Source organism: Muscardinus avellanarius (genome assembly GCF_963383645.1).
Source record: "Muscardinus avellanarius genome assembly, chromosome: 2".
NCBI classification, from domain to species: domain Eukaryota; kingdom Metazoa; phylum Chordata; class Mammalia; order Rodentia; family Gliridae; genus Muscardinus; species Muscardinus avellanarius.
In genome coordinates, this window is record NC_137787.1 from 138,894,820 (window position 1) to 138,913,073 (window position 18,254).

An 18,254-nucleotide genomic window follows, 5' to 3' on the forward strand; every position below is an offset into this window, starting at 1 on the left:
AGAGAGCCCAAGGACTGGGGTGTGGCTCAGAGAGGACCTGAGCTCCATCTCCAGCACTGGGGGGGGGGGGGGGAAGAAAAATGAAAAAAGAAAGAAGAAAAAAGAGGATTCTTTTCAGCCTCTGCCAGCAGGACAGTGTTTCCTTGCCAGACCCATTGAGGAACAGAAAACAGCCTTCGGAACTCATGCGGAACCAAACTCATCGACCGTGTATAATTTCTGTTAAAGGAGAACCCCAAAATCAGCCATCAAACCTATGTGGTGAAGAAGAGTTGCCCACCCATTCCCCAAGATGCACCTGAGGAGGAAGTACCCATGCAGGTAGGATGGCTATTGTTAACTGTCCACGCACTTTCCAGAGAATGTCTAGCCCCGGGGCTCTTACCTCTCACAGTGCAACAGAAGCATGTGAGTTGAGCCTCCTAAAACCTCGGGTGTCCTTTTGTCAGTTCCTTCCTTGTGTTTCTCACTGCTTCTCCTCCCACGTCGTCGTCCCCAGGCGACCACAGAGCTGCTTTCTGTCTCTCCACTGGTTCGCACTCTCTGGATTAGTTTGCGGTATGTCAATGGGATAGTGCTGCACACGCTCCCTTTTATCTGGCGGCCTTCGATCTGCATAATAACATTGAGATTTATCTGTATTGTACACACTGATACTTCATCATTCCTCTTTATTGCTGAGTATATTCCATGATATGACTATATCAAAATCTATTCGTTCATTCACCTATAGATGGTTATTTGGGTTGCTTACAGCTTATCACAAATAAAGGTGCTATGAACATTCATTTGAAAATCTCTGTGGACATAATGCTTCTTTTCTTTCTTTTGGATAAATACAGTGGACCGGAGTGGCTGGATCATATAATAGAAACATATTCACCTTTGTGTGTGTGTGGTGCTGGGGACCCAAACCATGGCCTCATACACACTAGGCAGGTGCTTTACCACTGAACTACTCCCTCTTCCCCCTTATTTTTCTCATCAGTGATAAGGTCTTGCTATGTTGTCTAGGTTGGCCTCGAACTCATATCTTCTGCTCCAGTCTTCTGAACAACTGGGATTGCAGGCACATGTAACCATGCCTGGCTGGTGTGTTTAACTTTTTAAGAAACTGCCAAAAGGGTCTGCAGAGCACACAGTGTACATTTTCACCAGCATTGCACGAGAGCTGCACTTACCTCTTGACGTGGCTCTCCTTTTGGGGACTCTATCCTTCTATCTCTAGCAGCCTTATATTCCCAGCTTGTCAGCTTTGTTTTTATCAACCCAGGGAGTCTGCCAGGCTCAGCATGAGTCTCCAACCCTGCACCCTGGTCTGCAGATTCTATGGGGACAGGCTGGGCAGGTATAAAGCTCATCTCACCTGTTTTCTGTTTCTCAAGGAACTTGCATTTCATTTGGAGTGTCTAATGTATTAAAAACCATCGCTCCTGTACTTGCTGTGTCTCTGTGATTGTTTAGGGTAGGGAAATAACTCTGGTCCTTGGCACTGTGTCTTGACTGGGAGCTGAAGTACACAGTACCTACTTCTTGTGAGGATTGAAGGCATCAGGAATTCCATTTTGGACAGGTTGAGTCAGAGGAGATCTGAGCATTTACATACCTGCTATTCCCTCTGCATGGAAAACTCTTTCACTAGACCTTCTGATACCATGATATCAAATCAAATACTGATGATATCATATCAATATCATCCCAGGCCTCAGATCAAATACCAAACCACTTTTCCTATGTTACTCTCACCCCTACTCATTACCCAACCTATTAGACTATTTTATTTTCTTCACAGCACTTGATACTTTCTGATATGTGTCATGATTTTTGTTAACTCATTTTTACCTATCCTTCTCCAGTAAAATGCAAGCCCCATGGCAGCAGGGCGTCTTCAGCCATGCTCACTGTGCTAACCCATGTGGAGGCAACTGGACCGCAGTGGGTGCTCAGTATGAGTCTGTAGAATGAATACTAAATTGAAGCAAGGCATGCGAGTCTAAAGCTCAAAGGAGAAGAGAATGAGCCTGAAGATATGCAATGAACAATCACTGCATAAAGATGACATTTAATTCTCAGGTGTTAGCTCCCCGTTGCACCAAGATGCAGAATACGGGCTCACATGGAACCCTAGGAAACCTCAGCACAAATGCCCCTCTCAGTTGTTCCCTTGAAATTCTTGTCATCTGTTTTTACAGTCTTCTTCTTTTCCTCCTTGAAATCACCTGTCAGGTTTCTGAACCTTCCTATTATACTGCCATGAATTATGCACTTTTCTTATTTTCCTGATTAAGATCATAAACTTCTTTAAGGAAAGAATCCTGTAGTCAGAATTCTATTCGTGGCCTGGGGATGAGGCTCAACAGTAGAGTGTTTATCTAGTATGTACAAAAACTGGGGTACCACACACACAAATAATAAATAAATAAAATTAGAAATTACATTATTTTTCTCTGCAGTTCTGGGGATGGAGCCTGGGGCCTTCTACATGCTAGGCAAGTGCTCTACCACTGAGCTATATCCCCAGTCCAACTTTTACATTCTTGAATTTCATCAGGTTGAATTACACTGCACTGGAGTGTTAAGCATTGTTGCATATCGAATTTTTAACCATCGATACGCCAGTGTTAAATGCGCAGTGTCATCTGTAAAAACAGATGACAAGAATTTCAAGGGAACAATTGAGAAGGGCACTCTGTGCTGAGGTTTCTTAGGTTTCCATATGAGCCCTTATATGCCCAATTTTTTGTGAATTGTTACTTTCATTTATAAAAGCAAGTTTTATCTATAATCAATCATCAGAGTTAATTTTTTTTTTTGCAGTACTGGAAATTGAACCCAGGGGCATTCTACCTCTGAGCTACACCCCCAGCCCTATTTTTTATTCTTTATTTTTAAACAGCATCTCACTAAGTTTCAGAGGACTGCACTAAGTAGCTGAGACTGTCCACAAACCTGTGATTCTCCTGTCTCAGCCTCCCGAGTACGATGATTACAAATGTGTGCCACCACGCCTGGATCAAGCATCATATTTAATCTTAAAATCAAATAATATAGTCAGGTGAACTGTAATTCCAGCTTCCTAGTGAGGCAACAGAATTGCAAATTCAAGGCCAGCCCAGGCAACTTAGTGAGACTCTGCTTCAAAATAAAAAAATAAAAATAAAAAGGAATAAGAATAAAGCTCAGTAGCATAGCACTTGCCTGACACCTGTGAGGCCCTGGGCTCTATCCCTAGTGCAAGCATGCAAACAGAAAAGAAAAGAGGGAGGGAGGGAGGGAGGGAGAAAGCAGACAATGTACACATACAGGGCTATGAATTCAGAGGTTGCAAAAATACAACTGATAAATATTAAGTAATAGAATTATATTTTTCTTTAAACTTTCAGGACATTGAGAAAGATTTGAAACAAATTAGACTTCAGAAAATAAAGGAAAGTAAAATTCCAGAACAGAAATCTAAAGCTAAGGTAATAAATATTTTTTGCCTTTTGGCTCCAAAAACTGGCTTGGGGGGGCACACCCTATAGTCTGGTTGCCTACATGACTCCTCCTCATTGTTATTTTATGGAATAGCCTTATTTTTTATGTTAGACTAATAGTTTTAAATGTATATAATATCAAAATAAATTGATGTAGGGAGTTATAATTTTAAGGCTTTTATAAAATTTCTAATTTTTTCTCATTTTGTTCTAGAGAGGGGTGAAGTTTGAAATTAATTTAGGTAAATGTATTTTGGATGAAAATACTCTTCAAGAGGAAGAGGTATGTCATTACATATACATTTCCATCCGTAGGTATGAGAAAATGAGTACATCTTAAGTTTCATGAAGTTGTTGCCCAGGCTCTAGGGAAAATGTTCTTAAACATTCCCAGCAGGGTATCTGGGATTTAAGAGTCTTTGTAAACTTTTTATCCTTTTTCTTTAAAAAAAAAAGAGACTATTTCCTTCGGTGTATTATTCTATTTTAATTTAATTGAATTTAAATTTAATTATTTTATTTTATTTTATTGGTGGCACTGGGGTTCTTGGAAGCCCTTCTACCTCTGGGCTACACTCCCAGACTATTTTATATTTTTTTATTTGGAAACAGAGTCTCTTAAGCCAGCGAGGCTGGTTCTGATTCAGCGTGATCCTCCTGTCTCCGCCTCCCAAGTGCGGGGATTACAAGCATGCGCCACCATGCCCGGCTTTATTTTATTTTTACAGTATTGGATTTAATTTATTCTACCTCTAGGCTACATCCCCAGCTCCTTTTTTAAGTTTTAATTTTGAAAAAGGATCTTGCTAAGTTACTGAGTCTTACTACTTGCGGAAGCTGACCCTGAACCTGTGATCCTCTCGTCTTAGTCTACCAAGTACTAGGATTACAGGCGTGTGCTATCACGCCTGGCTTTATTTTTATTTTATGAGAGATATATTTTCCTTATAATAGCAACTATTATTAATTTAAAATAGGAGACATGGTATATATTCAACAGCTAATAAACTGACCTTAAAAAATTGAGCAGTTACCCAAAAACCATGCACATTTATTTCAGGTCTTAATTAGTTACTGGTAACCTTGTACATTTCTTTGGGCAAATCTCAGCAATGCATTTGGGTTCTCCTTGTCAAAGCAATAAATACACATGTACAGTAAACCTATATCTCATTTTATTACTTGATTTTAACATCTTTATCTCATTTTATCAGATCTACTAACAGATGTCAAGAGAACTGATTTTTCTATTTTGTCTTTTCTGAATTTATTTTTAGATTACCAAAAGTCAACTATGAATAATCATACCTGACTTAATTTTTCCCTTTTCTTTTTTTCTGTGGTGCTTTAGATCTAATCTAGGGCCTCAAACCTGGCATGCTGGGTGAGTGCTCTGCTACTGAGCTAAGTCCCCAGCCCCTTCGTGTTCTTTATTAACTTAAAACTTTTTGGAGCTGGAGGTATAGATCAGTGGTAGAGCATATGCTTAGCATGTATGAGGCTCTGGGTTCAATCCCAGCACTCCCCCACCCCCACAAAAAAGTCCACAACTTTTTTGCATCATAATTTCAAATAATTTTGTTGTTGTTTTGCAATACTGGGGATTGAACCCAGGGACATTCTATCTCTGAGCTATATCCCCAGTTCTATTTTTTTATTCTTTATTTAGAAACAAGATCTCACTAAGTTGCAGAGAGTCTCACTAAGTTGCAGGGAGCTTCACTAAGGAGCTGAAGCTGGCTTTGAACCTCCTGTCTCAGCCTCCCAAGTACTGAGATTACAAGTGTGCACCACCACGCCTGGCTCATAATTTCATATTTTAACAAGCATTTTGTTCTATAAAGATGACATCAGAAGGGTGAGAACTAGTGCTTACTTCTACTAAACCATTAAACCTCTGAGTGCCCCAGAGCTGTGGGAACAGCCACAGGGCTTCATTGCAGTGAGATGCTGAGCTTGGCCTGCTAGAAAGAAAGAGCAGATTCCAAAAAGCTCATCTGCCAAGGTGTTCCATACTCTATGCATCGATATGGTTAAAACAGAAGCGATCATTTTGGTATTGATTGTGGAGTATTAGGAACAGTTTTAATGGCCTAGTCAAGGATGTTATAAAGCTGGATGGCTTGCACATCTGTAGCCCCAGCTACTGGGGAGGCTGAGGCTGGAGGATCACAAGAGCCCAAGATTTCAAGACCAGCCAGAGCAATAGAGTGAGACCTAGTTTTAAAGACAACCAAATAAACAAACAAACAAAGCTAAATAGTGTTGTGTTATCTACAGAAAGCAGGGTGTGGATAAGAAAACCTTGAGAATTCCGTGACATGGAACTGAAGTCAAATATTATCGAAGACAGCAAGTCTGGATAAAATTAAGCTGCCTTGTGACCAGTGCTTGTCACTATTGACAGAAGAATGAAAACATTGCTATTTCAACATAGTTCCACTTTTAAAACTCTATAGATTTGTTTATTTATTGAGTACTTACCATACATCTTGCTAATTAGCATTAATGGGAACATAACGTTTTTTATCTCCCCCTCCTCAAATATGGCTAATTCACTGTGGGACTGCTTCAGGCAGTGGATGCACTAAATGAAACTTTGACCTTTGAAGATGGCATGAAGTTTAAGGAATATAACTGTATAAAGGAGCAGGAAAATTACACAGATGAAGCCTTTGAAAAGCTCTGTGGGCCAGACCCAGGTGTGTATTCCTTGTAAGCCATGGGTGAGTGGGAGCTGTCCCATCAGCATCCCCGCCTGCTCTTCTCCACACACTCCCCTGGGACTCTGCTCGGCTGCCCTGCTCCACCAGTGAGTCGACCACCCCTCCCTCAGCCTCGGCATCTCCCAGGAGCCCGGCACTTGCCAGTCTTTCTCATGACCTCCTGGAAACCTCCCAGGAAGGTGTCACAAGCCCTCAAATTAGGCATGCATAAAACCAAACTTCTGTGTTCCTTGTTCCCAGTGACCCTCTGTTTGGATCAATGCCTCCGGCAGGGTAGATGCTTGTGCTGCACACCAGGGCACTTTCCCCTGGTCTCTGGACTCTTCCTCCTCTTTCATTCCTTCTGCTACTGGTTGGGACTGGGTCACCTCAGTGGCCTGGTGGGGTAGGAAGTACATGGGCTTCGGAACTCGTGGGCGTGTGAATCCCGCCGATGCTGCGTTTCCTGTTCCTGTGGCCCTTTCACAAGTTACTTCTGTGTTCTGAATCTCAGTCTCCTCCTAGGAATGCAGGGTGACAGTGATAGTAATGACCACAAAGGTTATAATGGGCAAAAGTGAGATGTGATGTATCAGGTCCAGACACGCATTGGGGGTTTCACAAATGCTTTCTCCTTAGTTCTGCCCTCTGCCTTCCCTCCTTGTACTGCCTTATTTTCTTATGTGCCCCCCCCCTTTCTCTGCTATTTCCTCTTTCATCTCTTACCTGGATGCTAGAAATATATTCTTTTTTCTTTTTTATTTTTTTTGGTGGTACTGGGGGGTGGAACCCAGAGGCTTTATACCTACGGGCTATACTCCCAGACCTTTTTTATATTTTATTTGGAAACAGGGTCTCACTAAGTTGCTGAAAGCCTCACTAAGTAGCCGAGGCTGGCTTCAAACCCGTGCGATCCTCTTGTCTTAGCCTCCCAAGCATGGGGATTACAAGCGTGCGCCACCACGCCCGGCTAGAGATATATTCTTACCCTGCTCAAATTTTCCTATTTTGATAAGACCCGTAGGATAAATTCCATTCTACATATATTTCATAGCACCACACAACACTTAACACAGCAGCAGGCATCACACTGAGGGTCTCCCTTGCGCCAGCCACATTCTGTGCTTGGTGGGAAGGAGCTCGAAGATAAATGAATGAAACCCGGGCACTGCCCTCAATGTCACAGACTGTCATGAGCAGAAGAAAGGAGGCATAAAAAGTGTCCTGAGCCTGAAATGCTAATGGCTGTGAGGTGGGAGCTGTCTGCAGAGCCGGAGAGGCCCTTGCTTCTCCAGCGATGGGGCATCCTCAGAGCCTGCGCTTTAACCCACATGGGTGACGACTTTCAATCAAAGGGACTGACTCATGTTTGTGTTTGAGAACAATCATGTTGGTTGCAGGGCGGAGGACAGCTTGGAGGGGAAAGACTGACAGTAGGAGACTGGTCCAGTGGGGAAAAGACAGGTGCAGGAGCTAGATAAATGCAGACAGAGACAAGAATGTGATGGAAGCCAGGCGTGGTGGTGCATGCTTATAATCCCAGTCCTTGCGAGGCTGAGAGATAGGAGGATTGCAGGTGAGAGGCCAGTCTGGGCAACTCTGTCTCAAAATAAAATAAAAATGGACTTATGTATATGCTTATTGTTGTGACTACAAATGAGATCTGAAGACCAACTGAGGAAAATATATGATACATATTATAGGCAAAGGTTTGATTTACATGAATCTTATAAAAAAATCAAACATGCTATTTTCTATAGAAAAATGGATGGATGTGGCCCACAGTAGCACATGCCTGTAATTCCAGAGATCCCCATTTAATATGATACAAGAACAAATTCCAAAGTAATCAGAGTTTACATGTAGAAACGGTACATATTAGAAAATAAAGTAAGAGGAAATATGGGAAATTTTTTGGATAGGAAGAACTATCCATTTTAAATACATGGAAAAATCACAGAATAAATTAGTAATAGATTTCACATTGATAGTGATTATTTGCTTTACTAAAGCAAATAATACTAATTCCTAGAATTGTCATTTCAATAAGTTATCTAAAGTAAATAATCATAAATATGCACAAAAATTTGGCTGTAAATGAATTCTTTAGAGCATTATTTATCATTGAAAAACTGCTAACATCTTAAAAATGCAGCAAAAATACTTATATTCATGAGACTGAACACTATGTTTGCTTTAAAATGATAGCATAGAGGAGTATATAATAATCCAGATAAGATATGTAGCTTACTGAAAAAAAAAAGTTAAAAAAGAATATATCATGTGGGGCTCAATTTTTGTTTTAAAGCAAAGCAAAAATAATATCAAATTGGGCATGGTGGTGCATATTTCTAAAGCCTAGTGCTTGGGAGGCTGAGATAGAAGGATTGCAGGTTTGTAGTCAGCCTTGGAAGCTTATTGAGGCTCTCAGAAATTTAGTGAGACCCTGTTTTGGGGGGTATAACATGGAGGTAGAAGGCCCCTGGGTTTCATCCCCAGAAACACACACACACACACACACACACACACACACACACACACACACGATATCAAAAGGTAAATGTTTAACATTTTTAATATTCTCTGGATGGTGAGATTATAAGTGTTTTATTTTCTTCTACTTATTTAATTTTCCTGTTTACAGCCAGGCATGGTGGCGCATGTTTGTAATCCCAGCATTTGGGAGGCTGAGACCTGAGGATTGCAGTTTGCAGATAGCCTCAGCTACTTAGTGAGGGACTGTTTCAAAATAAAGAATAAAAAATAGAGCAGGGGGGTGTAGCTCAGAGGCCAAATGCCCCTGGGTACCACCCCCAGACTGGCAAAATAATAATAATAATTTTCCTGTTTTCTATAGTGAAAATATAATAATAAGGAGAAAGCTAATACAAGTTACTTTTTAAATTAAAAAAAATGGAACTGATCACATTATGTGGAAACTGATTAAAGAGTTCTCATACATGCCTTAGTGGATTGTCTCTTTGTGTCACTAATATTTCCTTAACATTTAGTTATATTGAGTGGTCAATCAAATGTTAATAATAAAAGTGAGAGCTGGGCATGATGGCACATGTCCAGTATTTGGCAGGCCGAGGCAGGAGGATCACAAGTCCTAGGCTATCCTGAACAACTTATGAGACCTTATCTCAAAATAAAAAGCAAAAGGGCTTAGGGTGTAGCGCAGTGGTAGAGTGCCCCTATGCTTAATCCCTAGGACCACAGAAATTATTCATAATAATAAAAATGAAAAGTCTTTAAACATGTATGTAATTTATTTTTTCATTTTTGGTCCTGGAGGCTGAATTTAGGGGCATTCTACCTTGAGCTACCCCCAACCTAATCATATTTTATTTATATTCATTCATTCATTCATTCATTTTTTCATTTTTGCAATACTGGGGATGGAACCCAGGGGCATTCTACCTCCAAGCTACACCCCTAGCTCTATTTTTTATTCTTTATATTTTGAAACAGGGTCTCACTGAGTTGTAAAGGGCCTCACTAAGTAGCCGAGGCTGTCTGTGAACCACAATTCTCCTGTCTCAGCCTCCCAAATGCTGGGATTACAAGTATGCGCCACCACACCTGACTCCTATTTTTTTTTTCTTTAGTTTGAAACAGGGCCTCACTAAGTTGCAGAGGGCCTCACTAAGTAGCTGAGGTTGGCTCTGAACCTATGATCCTTCTGTCTCAGCCTCCCAAGTATGTATATATATATATATTTTTTTTTATTTATTTATTTATTTTTTTTTTTTTTTAGGTACTGGGGATGGAACCCAGGAGCATTATACCTACGAGCCACACCCCCAGCCCTATTTTATAGTATTTTTATCTTTGAAACAGGGTCTCACTGAGTTGCGAAGGGCCTCACTAAGTAGCTGAGGCTGCCCATGAACTGCAGTCCTTCAGTCTCTGCCTTCTAAATGCTGGGATTACAAGCCTGCACCATCACACCCAGCCTTATTTTTTTTTTATTTTGAAACAAGGTCTTGCCAAATTTCTGAGACTGGCCTCCAACTTATCCTCCAACTGATTCTCCTGTCTCAATCTCTTAAGTACTGGGATTACAGGTGTGTGCCACTATGTCCAGCATGTAATTTTCGTCTGATAAATTCTTGTCTGTGTTCATTTCTCTGGTTTTGCACCAGCTAATAGAGTGCCTTGGGCACCTAAGAACTGTTTGGTACAATTTGTCACTCTTTGGTTGCTTTTGATCTAACAAGTTATTTTCTCCTGCCCAGAGCTTTTCATCCAGGATGCTAAGGCCTCAGAAGACAGGAGGCAGTGGGATGCCCGAGTGCCCCAGACTCTGTTGCAGATGATGGCATCAGCCGAGGTCACCTCCACCTGCTCCACTGTGCCTGATGGTGAGTCTCTGCATCAGAACCCATTAGCTGCAAGAGGAGACCATGGCCCCCAGACAGCTATGCTATAAGTCTTTCATAAAAAATAAAATAAAAGAGCTGTGACTCAGTGGTAGAGCACCCCAGCGTCCAATCCCATTCCTGAATAGGGTGGGAAGTACAAAACAAAACCAGCTTGGCCATGTTACCATCACTCAGTACAGTCCCTTTAGGTTTTGTACCAAACACCTTTCAAGGGTTTGGTTTCTCTTCCATCTCCAGAGAGACTTTCATGCTAATTGTGTTAGATAATTGACCACATTAGCCATGCAAAAGCAAAGGGGGAAAAATCCAGGATGCCACCTTCCTCAAAGAGAGGGAGAGGTACAAGGAAGGCAGTCAATTTGATTTACCCTCCAATGCCAGCTCAGTAACTTCCTTATGGAAGATCATTTTCTTCCTCAATAAAATTGGAATTAAAAGAGCTACCCCTATGATACTGAGAGTTAACAGTGCAAAGATATTCATAAAATTGGGATGTAATACAACGTGCTCCTTAAATGTCTGGAGTGTTTCGTTTCTGATGAATTTCTGCATTTGTGTTTGAGGCTCTGACAGTCTTTTCCAAGAAGGGGTACACAGTAACCTTGGAGCATTATCTTCACAGGCGGTGAAGATTTTTTTAAAAATTTTTTTTATTGGTGCATTATATTCATACAACTTATTGGGGTAAAAAACTTGTGTGTACAAACATGTACTCATCGCTGATTTAACCCCTACCCAAATCCCACCCCATTCCCTCCCCGTCCCTCCCTCCCTTGCTTGGCTTAGTGATTGACTTCGATATGTTTAAGTACATTGTGAGCTTTAGAGATTTTCCTCTTCCCCCCTCATTTCTCCTCCTTTAGGTTGACTTGTTTGCTCCTCTTTTCTTCCTAACTCTCACATATTAGGGAAAGCATCTGATTTCTTATTTTTTGTGCCTGACTAATCTCACTTAGCATAATGTCCTCCAGTTCCATCCATTTCCCTGAAAATGATGTAATTGAGTTTTTTTTGATGGCTGAGTAAAATTCCATTGTGTACATATCCCACAGTTTTGTAATCCATTCATCTGTTGATGGACATCTTGGCTGGTTCCATAGTTTGGCTATGGTGAATTGTGCGGCTATGAACATAGATACACATGCATTAGTTTGGTAGTTTGGTTTCTTTTCTTTTGGGTAGATACCCAACAGTGGTATTGCTGGATCAAATGGTAGATTTGTTCCCATTCTTCTGAGGATTCTCCATACTGTTTTCCAAAGTGGTTGCACTAATTTGCAATCCCACCAACAATGTCTTAGAGTTCCCACTTCTCCACATCCTCGCCAGCATCTGTTGTTGTTTGTGTTTTGAATGATGGCCATTCTAGTTGGAGTTAGGTGAAATCTCAGGGTAGTTTTGATTTGCATCTCTCTGATTGCCAGTGATGTTGAGCATTTTTTCATGCATTTATTGGCCATTTGAATTTCTTCTTTTGTGAAGTGTCTATTTAGTTCATTTGCCCATTTTGTTATTGGATGCTTTGTTTTCTTAGTGTTGAGTTTCTTGAGTTCTCTGTATATTCTAGATATTAGTCCTCTATCAGTGGTGTAGGTGGCAAAAATCTTTTCCCATTCTGTTGGCTCTCGATTGAGATTCTTGATAGTTTCCTTTGCTGAACAGAAGCTCTTCAGTTTCATGCAATCCCATGTATTGATTCTCCTTTTAATTTGTTGTGCCTTTGGGGTCTTGTTGAGGAAATATTTGTCTGTGCCTATGTGTTGTAGTGTTGGAGCGGTGAAGATTTTTACTACTCATTTTTTTTTATGTTTCTCTTGAGTATATGGAACTGACAGCACTAAAGTTTATCATGTGCTTTGAATTAAAATATGTAAATACAGTCAGCTCTTTATATACTTGGGTTCAATGCATATTTTGGTCATTATTCTCAAAACAACACAGTATGACTATTTACATGGCATTTACATTGTTTTATGAGTCCAAGCCATCTTGAGATGACTTAAAAGTATGTAGGATAATGGGCATGAGCTCTGTGAAAACATGACACCGTATGTAAAGGGACTTGAGCATCCACAGATTTTAGTAACCCTGGGGAGTGAATGTATATCACTGCAATTAGTAATTATAAGTATATGCATTGACTACTGACCATCAAATGAGATAACTGAAGGAAAGCCCAACTTCAAATAAGCAAATAGAATAAAAATTTTGATCACACCAAACAAGTTGGTTTATAGCCAGGTATGGTGGTGCACATCTGTAATATCAGTACTTGGAAGGCTAAGACAGGATAATTGCAGGTTTAAGGACAGCCTCAACAATGTAGTGAGCCTCTCAGCAACCTAATGAGACCTTAATTTTAAAATAAAAATATTGGGGTGTGTGGAAGGAAGATGGTGGCGGCAACCGCTGGCAGTAGCTAAATAGGACATGTATTCCTCTGAGAAGCCCTGGACAACAGATTTTGGTTTAATATATGATTGAGACAACATACAGAGACATTTCCAACCATGACTTCCTATCTAAAATATAAGAGAGAAGAGATGGACCAAGATGGTGGTGGTGGCGGTGGCAGCGGCCAGTATTTGGGAGAGGCAGACAGATCCATTCCAATCTACCTTGAACTGTTGGAGAAATCTCCCTGAAAATAGACTGCTCCTGCCCCACATGCTCAGGAACTCTGGACAACACATTATGTAAGAAAGATGTTCGGGAGGAGAACTAAGATGGTGGTGGCAGAGGCGGCCAGTAATCGGGAGAGGCTGACATATTTAATCCAATCCCACCTTGAACTTTTGAAGAAATCTCCCTGGAAGTAGACTGCACCTGCCCCACTTGCTCAGGAACTATGAATATACTATGTAAGAACAAGGGTCAGGGTGCATCAGAGGGAGCTCTACATAGCCAGGTCAGCTGGTACACCTTGTGTCCTGGGAGACAAAGGCTCTCCTGCTGCCTCGCTCCTCTACACAGTGCTGGGGGCCGGGGTGCACTCAGAACAGCAGAACCCACTCTCCATGGTGAAGCCATGGGCTTCTGCTTTTGGTGGGGAGATAAAACCCATTGCTGCTAAGTACTTGGGCTCCCAAATTCTGCAAAAGACTTGTACTTTTTTTTATTAAAAAATATTGAAGAAGCCGGGCATGGTGGCGCACACTTGTAATCCCAGCATTTGGGAGACTGAGACCAGAGGATTGCAGTTTGCAGACAGCCTCAGCTACTTAGTGAGGCTCTCCACAACTTAGTGAGACCCTGTTTTAAAAATAAAGAATAAAAAACAGGGCAGGGGGTGTAGCTCGGAGGTCAAATGCCCCTGGGTTCCACCCCCAGACCCGCAAAATAAATAAATAAATACATACATAAATAAATACATAAATAATAAAAAATATTGAAGAGGCCGGGTGTGGTGGCGCATGCTTGTAATCCCCACGCTTGGGAGGCAGAGAAAGGAGGATCGTGCTGGTTCGAAGCCAGCCTCGCTGGCTTGAGAGACCCTGTTTCCAAATGAAATATATACATAAAAATAGCCCAGAGGTAGAAGGGTTCCATCCCCAGTACCACCAAAAAATAAAATAAATAAAATAAATAAAATATTGAAGAGGGTGACCGCGGCCACAGTGGTGATGGTTGGCAGCGGCCAAATAGGACATGCATTCCTCTGAGAAACCCTGGACAATAGATTTTGGTTTAATAGCTGATTGGGACAACATATGGAGACATTTCCAGTCATGACTTCTGAAATATAGGAGAGAGAGTAGAAAATGGCGGAATTAGAGGCAAGATGGCAGCGTGGCTCCCGCCACTGCAAGAAAAGTGATTTTTGGAGGAATATCCCAGAAGAGATCAGAAAGTAGACTGCTCCTGCCACACATGCACAGGAATTCTTAACAACATACTCTAGAAGAGACAAAGAAGGTGGTGGCAGCAGTGGCCAGTATTCGGGAGAGGCAGAGAGATCCAATCCAATCCACCTTGAATTTTTGAAGAAATCTCCCAGAAAGTAGACTGGTCCTGCCACACATGCTCAGGAATTCTGAACAACATACTATGTAAAAATAAAAAAAAAAGTCTGGTGTGAGTCGGAGGTAGCCCTGCCCACATGGCTGCTGGCTTGCTGCACTGGGCATCCCGGGAGACCCTTGTGCTCATGGCCGACACACTCCTCTGCACTGCACAGGGGCTGAGGTGCGCTTGGAGCAGCGGATCCCATTCCACTTTTGGTGGGGAATTAAAAATCCACTGCCGCTAGGGATTCAGGCTCCCAGCTTCTGCAAATGACACATACTGTTTTCTCCTATTAAAAAAAATGAAATGGAAGGAAAAGTGGAAACCTTTGTAGATGTCCTGCCCACAGTGATGGGGACCTGAGCCTGCCAAGAAGCGAGACCACGGCTGGAGCCAGAGAAGCCGGGCCCAGAGCCTGTTGCTTGGCAGGTCTAGGACCAGAGCCTGCTCCACAACAAAGGACCAGCAGGTCCCTGCAACCGTGCAGCCAGGAAGCACTAGAAGCTGGCACTGCCTCACCTCATCTCTCAGCAGATTCCTAGATTCAAGTGACTTCTATTAAAAAAAATTGATTGTGAGTGGATCATCTTGTCAAAGTTACTCACCTCCTGGCTTTCAGGATTTCAGTAAGTGGAAATAAAGGTGGAAATTAAAGAAGGACTTCCAAGGAAGAAAGCAACTGCAATTGATCAGATGTGGAGAAATGGAAGCTCTAATACATTATTGGTGGGAATTGTAAGTTAGTGCAACCACTTTGGAAAACAGTATGAAAGATCCTCAGAAGAAGGAAAACAAACTTACCATATGACCCAGCAATACCACCTCTGGGTATCTACCAAAAAGAATGAAAACCAAAATACCAAACGAATGCATGAGCAACCATGTTCATAGCTGCACAGTTCACCATTGCCAAAATATGGAACCAGCCAAGATGTCCTTCAACAGATGAGTGGATTACAAAACTATGGATGTGTACACAATGGAATTTTGCCCAGCCATAAAGGAGAACAAAATTATGACATTTATAGTGAATGTCACAAAAAATAAGAAATCAAATGCTTTCCCTAATGTGCAAAAACTAGGGAGAAATGGATAACAAAAGGAACTCTAGATAAAGAAGAGATCCTATAGAGGAGCAGTTAAGGTGACCTATCTGAGGGGATGGGAGGGGGGAAGAGGGAAACTCTTTAAAGCACATGATGTACTTAAACATATCAAAGTCAATCAGGAAGCCAAGCATGGGAAGGAGGAAGGGGGAGGGTAGGGGTTAGGGATTGGGTAAGGTCTGAGGCTGATTGGATGATGTGTGCGTGTATATCTCCACGAGTTTTTTTTTTTATCCCATTAAGATGTATGACCTCAATGCACCAATAAAAATTTATTAAAAAAATAAAAATATTCCAGTATTTGGGAGGTGGTTGGTGGACAGCCTCAGCTACTTAGTGAGTCCCTCTGAAACTTAGTGAGACCCTGTTTCAAAATAAAGAATAAAATAGGGCTAAAGGTATAGCTCGGAGATAGAATGCCGCTGGGTTCAATCCTCAGAAACAAACAAACAAACAAGCAAACAAACAATTAATAAAAAGGGCCAGGAATGTGACGTAGAGACAGAATGCCCTTGGATTCAATCCCTAGTACGTATGTACATATGTGTATACGTATCTATCTCTTCTCTCCCCCCAACACACACAATGTTGGTTTACAAGGCAAAACAACAAAAACTCTTTTACCCATCAGCTACATGTTAATAAGTCACTAAGTTTTTTCTTATACCTAAATTTCTTTATTACTAAAATGAGGGGTGGGATTACCTCCCAGTTCTAACAGTTTGTGATTTTAGAAAAACTGAAATGAAGATTTTACATTCAGTCATGCAATGTCCTCTTCAGATGGTCAAGTTATTGAGGTTGGAGGCATTCCGGAAGCTAGGAAGCAGTGGCGGCTCGAGGCGCCAGGGACCCTGATGAGCGCGCTGGCGGCAGCACATCTCACAAGCAGTTCATTTTCTGAGAGCGAAGGAGACTCTGGTATGTGCTTTACTTTTTAACTCTATAACCAGTCCCCTGAGAATTTTGTTAAAGATTTATAAATGCAGGAAAGGGGATAGAAACACCTTTGGCTTGAAGAGATATTTGGGAAGGAGTCTTGCCTTTGTGGAAGCTGACTTGCTTCATCCAAGCCTGTTGCAAATGCAATCAACAAATGACATGAATGACAGCCACCTGACAACTGATATGAAGGCCTGGCAGCCTTGTAAATTATGATCCAGTATCACTCGGCTCTACCTGAAAGAGGCAATTTTTTTTCTGACAGCTATTCAAGGAACTTGAATTACTATCTCACAGGCAATAACATTCATCCCAAAGTAGTTTATTTTGTTTCATCTCCAACTTTTTGCAAGATTCTGTTTTTTTTTTTTTCAATTGTTTTTTCTTGAGCTGAAGTCTTACATGTTTCCCGTGCTGTCTTCAGACTTCTAGGCTCAAGCCTCCTGAGTGGCTGGGACTACAGATGCCCTACACCTGGCCAAATACTACTCTTTAAATGTTAGATGTTATTATTGGTTTAAATACCTACTATATAACTTACTTCCTTTTAAAAATAAATTTAGATTCATTCCTAAGGTATTTCTTCTTCATTTCTTATACCTGTAACATTTGATTTTTTCCTCTGATTTTATAGTAGGATGGTATAAATTTCTTCTGTATGCAAATTTATTTTTATTTATTTTTATTTTCTAATTTTTTTGTTTTCTTTTCTTTTTCTTTTTCTTTTTTTTAATTGGCGCACTGTAATCATATATCACACTGGAGTACAAGACTTGAGAGGATATACAAGCATACATCATCCAATTAGCCCTCATCCAGCCCCCATCTCATTCCCTCCTTCTCCCTCCATCCCATGCCTGTTTGGTGATTAACTTTCATACATTTGTTTATGTACCTCCTGTGTTTTAAAGAGGCTCCATCCTCCCCTATTCCATACCCTCTGATTGGTCTCCTTAGTTGCTTCACTATAGGGCCCTTCCTATAGCTCGACCTCTTCCTGTTGCCCCTTTCCTCCTAGTTTTTCGCTGATTAGGGGAAGCATCTGATTTTTATTTTCTGCTATATTTCTCTGTGCATGCTGCGTTGCAAGTACCAATCCAACTCTTGACGGCCCCAGTAGTGGCCTGGCTACCTGGTGGACTGATCCAGACCTCGCTGGCTCAAGCAGTGGCCTTGCCTCATGGGAGGCCCTGATTCTGGTCTCGCTGGCCCCGAAACCAGCGTAACCCCTCAGCTGGCTCTGATCCCGGCCTCGGAGGCCCCAGTAGCGGCCTTGCCTCATGGCAGGCTCCGATGCCGGCCACTGGCCCCAGCACCAGCCTAACCCCTCGGCAGGCTCCGATCCCAGCCTCAGAGGCCCCAGTAGCGGCCTTGCCTCACGGAAGGCTCCAATGCCGGCTGCTGGTCCCGGCACCGGCCTCACCCCTTGGCAGGCTCCGATCCTGGCCTCAGAGGCCTCAGTGCCGGCCTTGCCTCATGGCAGGCTCCAATGCCGGCCATTAGCCCCGGCACCGGCTTAACCCCTTGGCAGGCTCTTATCCCGGCCTCGGAGGCCCCAGCACCGGCCTTGCCTCACGGCAGGCTCCGATGCTGGCCACTGGCCCCGGCATCGACCTAACCCCTTGGCAGGCT

General features: G+C 42.0%; 1 protein-coding gene across 1 annotated transcript in view; it reads left to right on the forward strand.

The window, feature by feature from the left end:
• The window catches only part of NEK5 (NIMA related kinase 5), a gene marked incomplete at both ends in the record, with an annotated part of 75,759 nt that overhangs the window by 44,847 nt on the left and 12,658 nt on the right, over positions 1 to 18,254 (forward strand). Inside the window, 6 exons of the mRNA XM_080689451.1 lie at positions 229 to 321; positions 3,384 to 3,464; positions 3,691 to 3,759; positions 6,052 to 6,178; positions 10,423 to 10,548; positions 16,464 to 16,601. Of these exons, the coding sequence (XP_080545577.1) occupies positions 229 to 321; positions 3,384 to 3,464; positions 3,691 to 3,759; positions 6,052 to 6,178; positions 10,423 to 10,548; positions 16,464 to 16,601 (634 nt within the window). The remainder of the gene's footprint in view (positions 1 to 228; positions 322 to 3,383; positions 3,465 to 3,690; positions 3,760 to 6,051; positions 6,179 to 10,422; positions 10,549 to 16,463; positions 16,602 to 18,254) is intronic.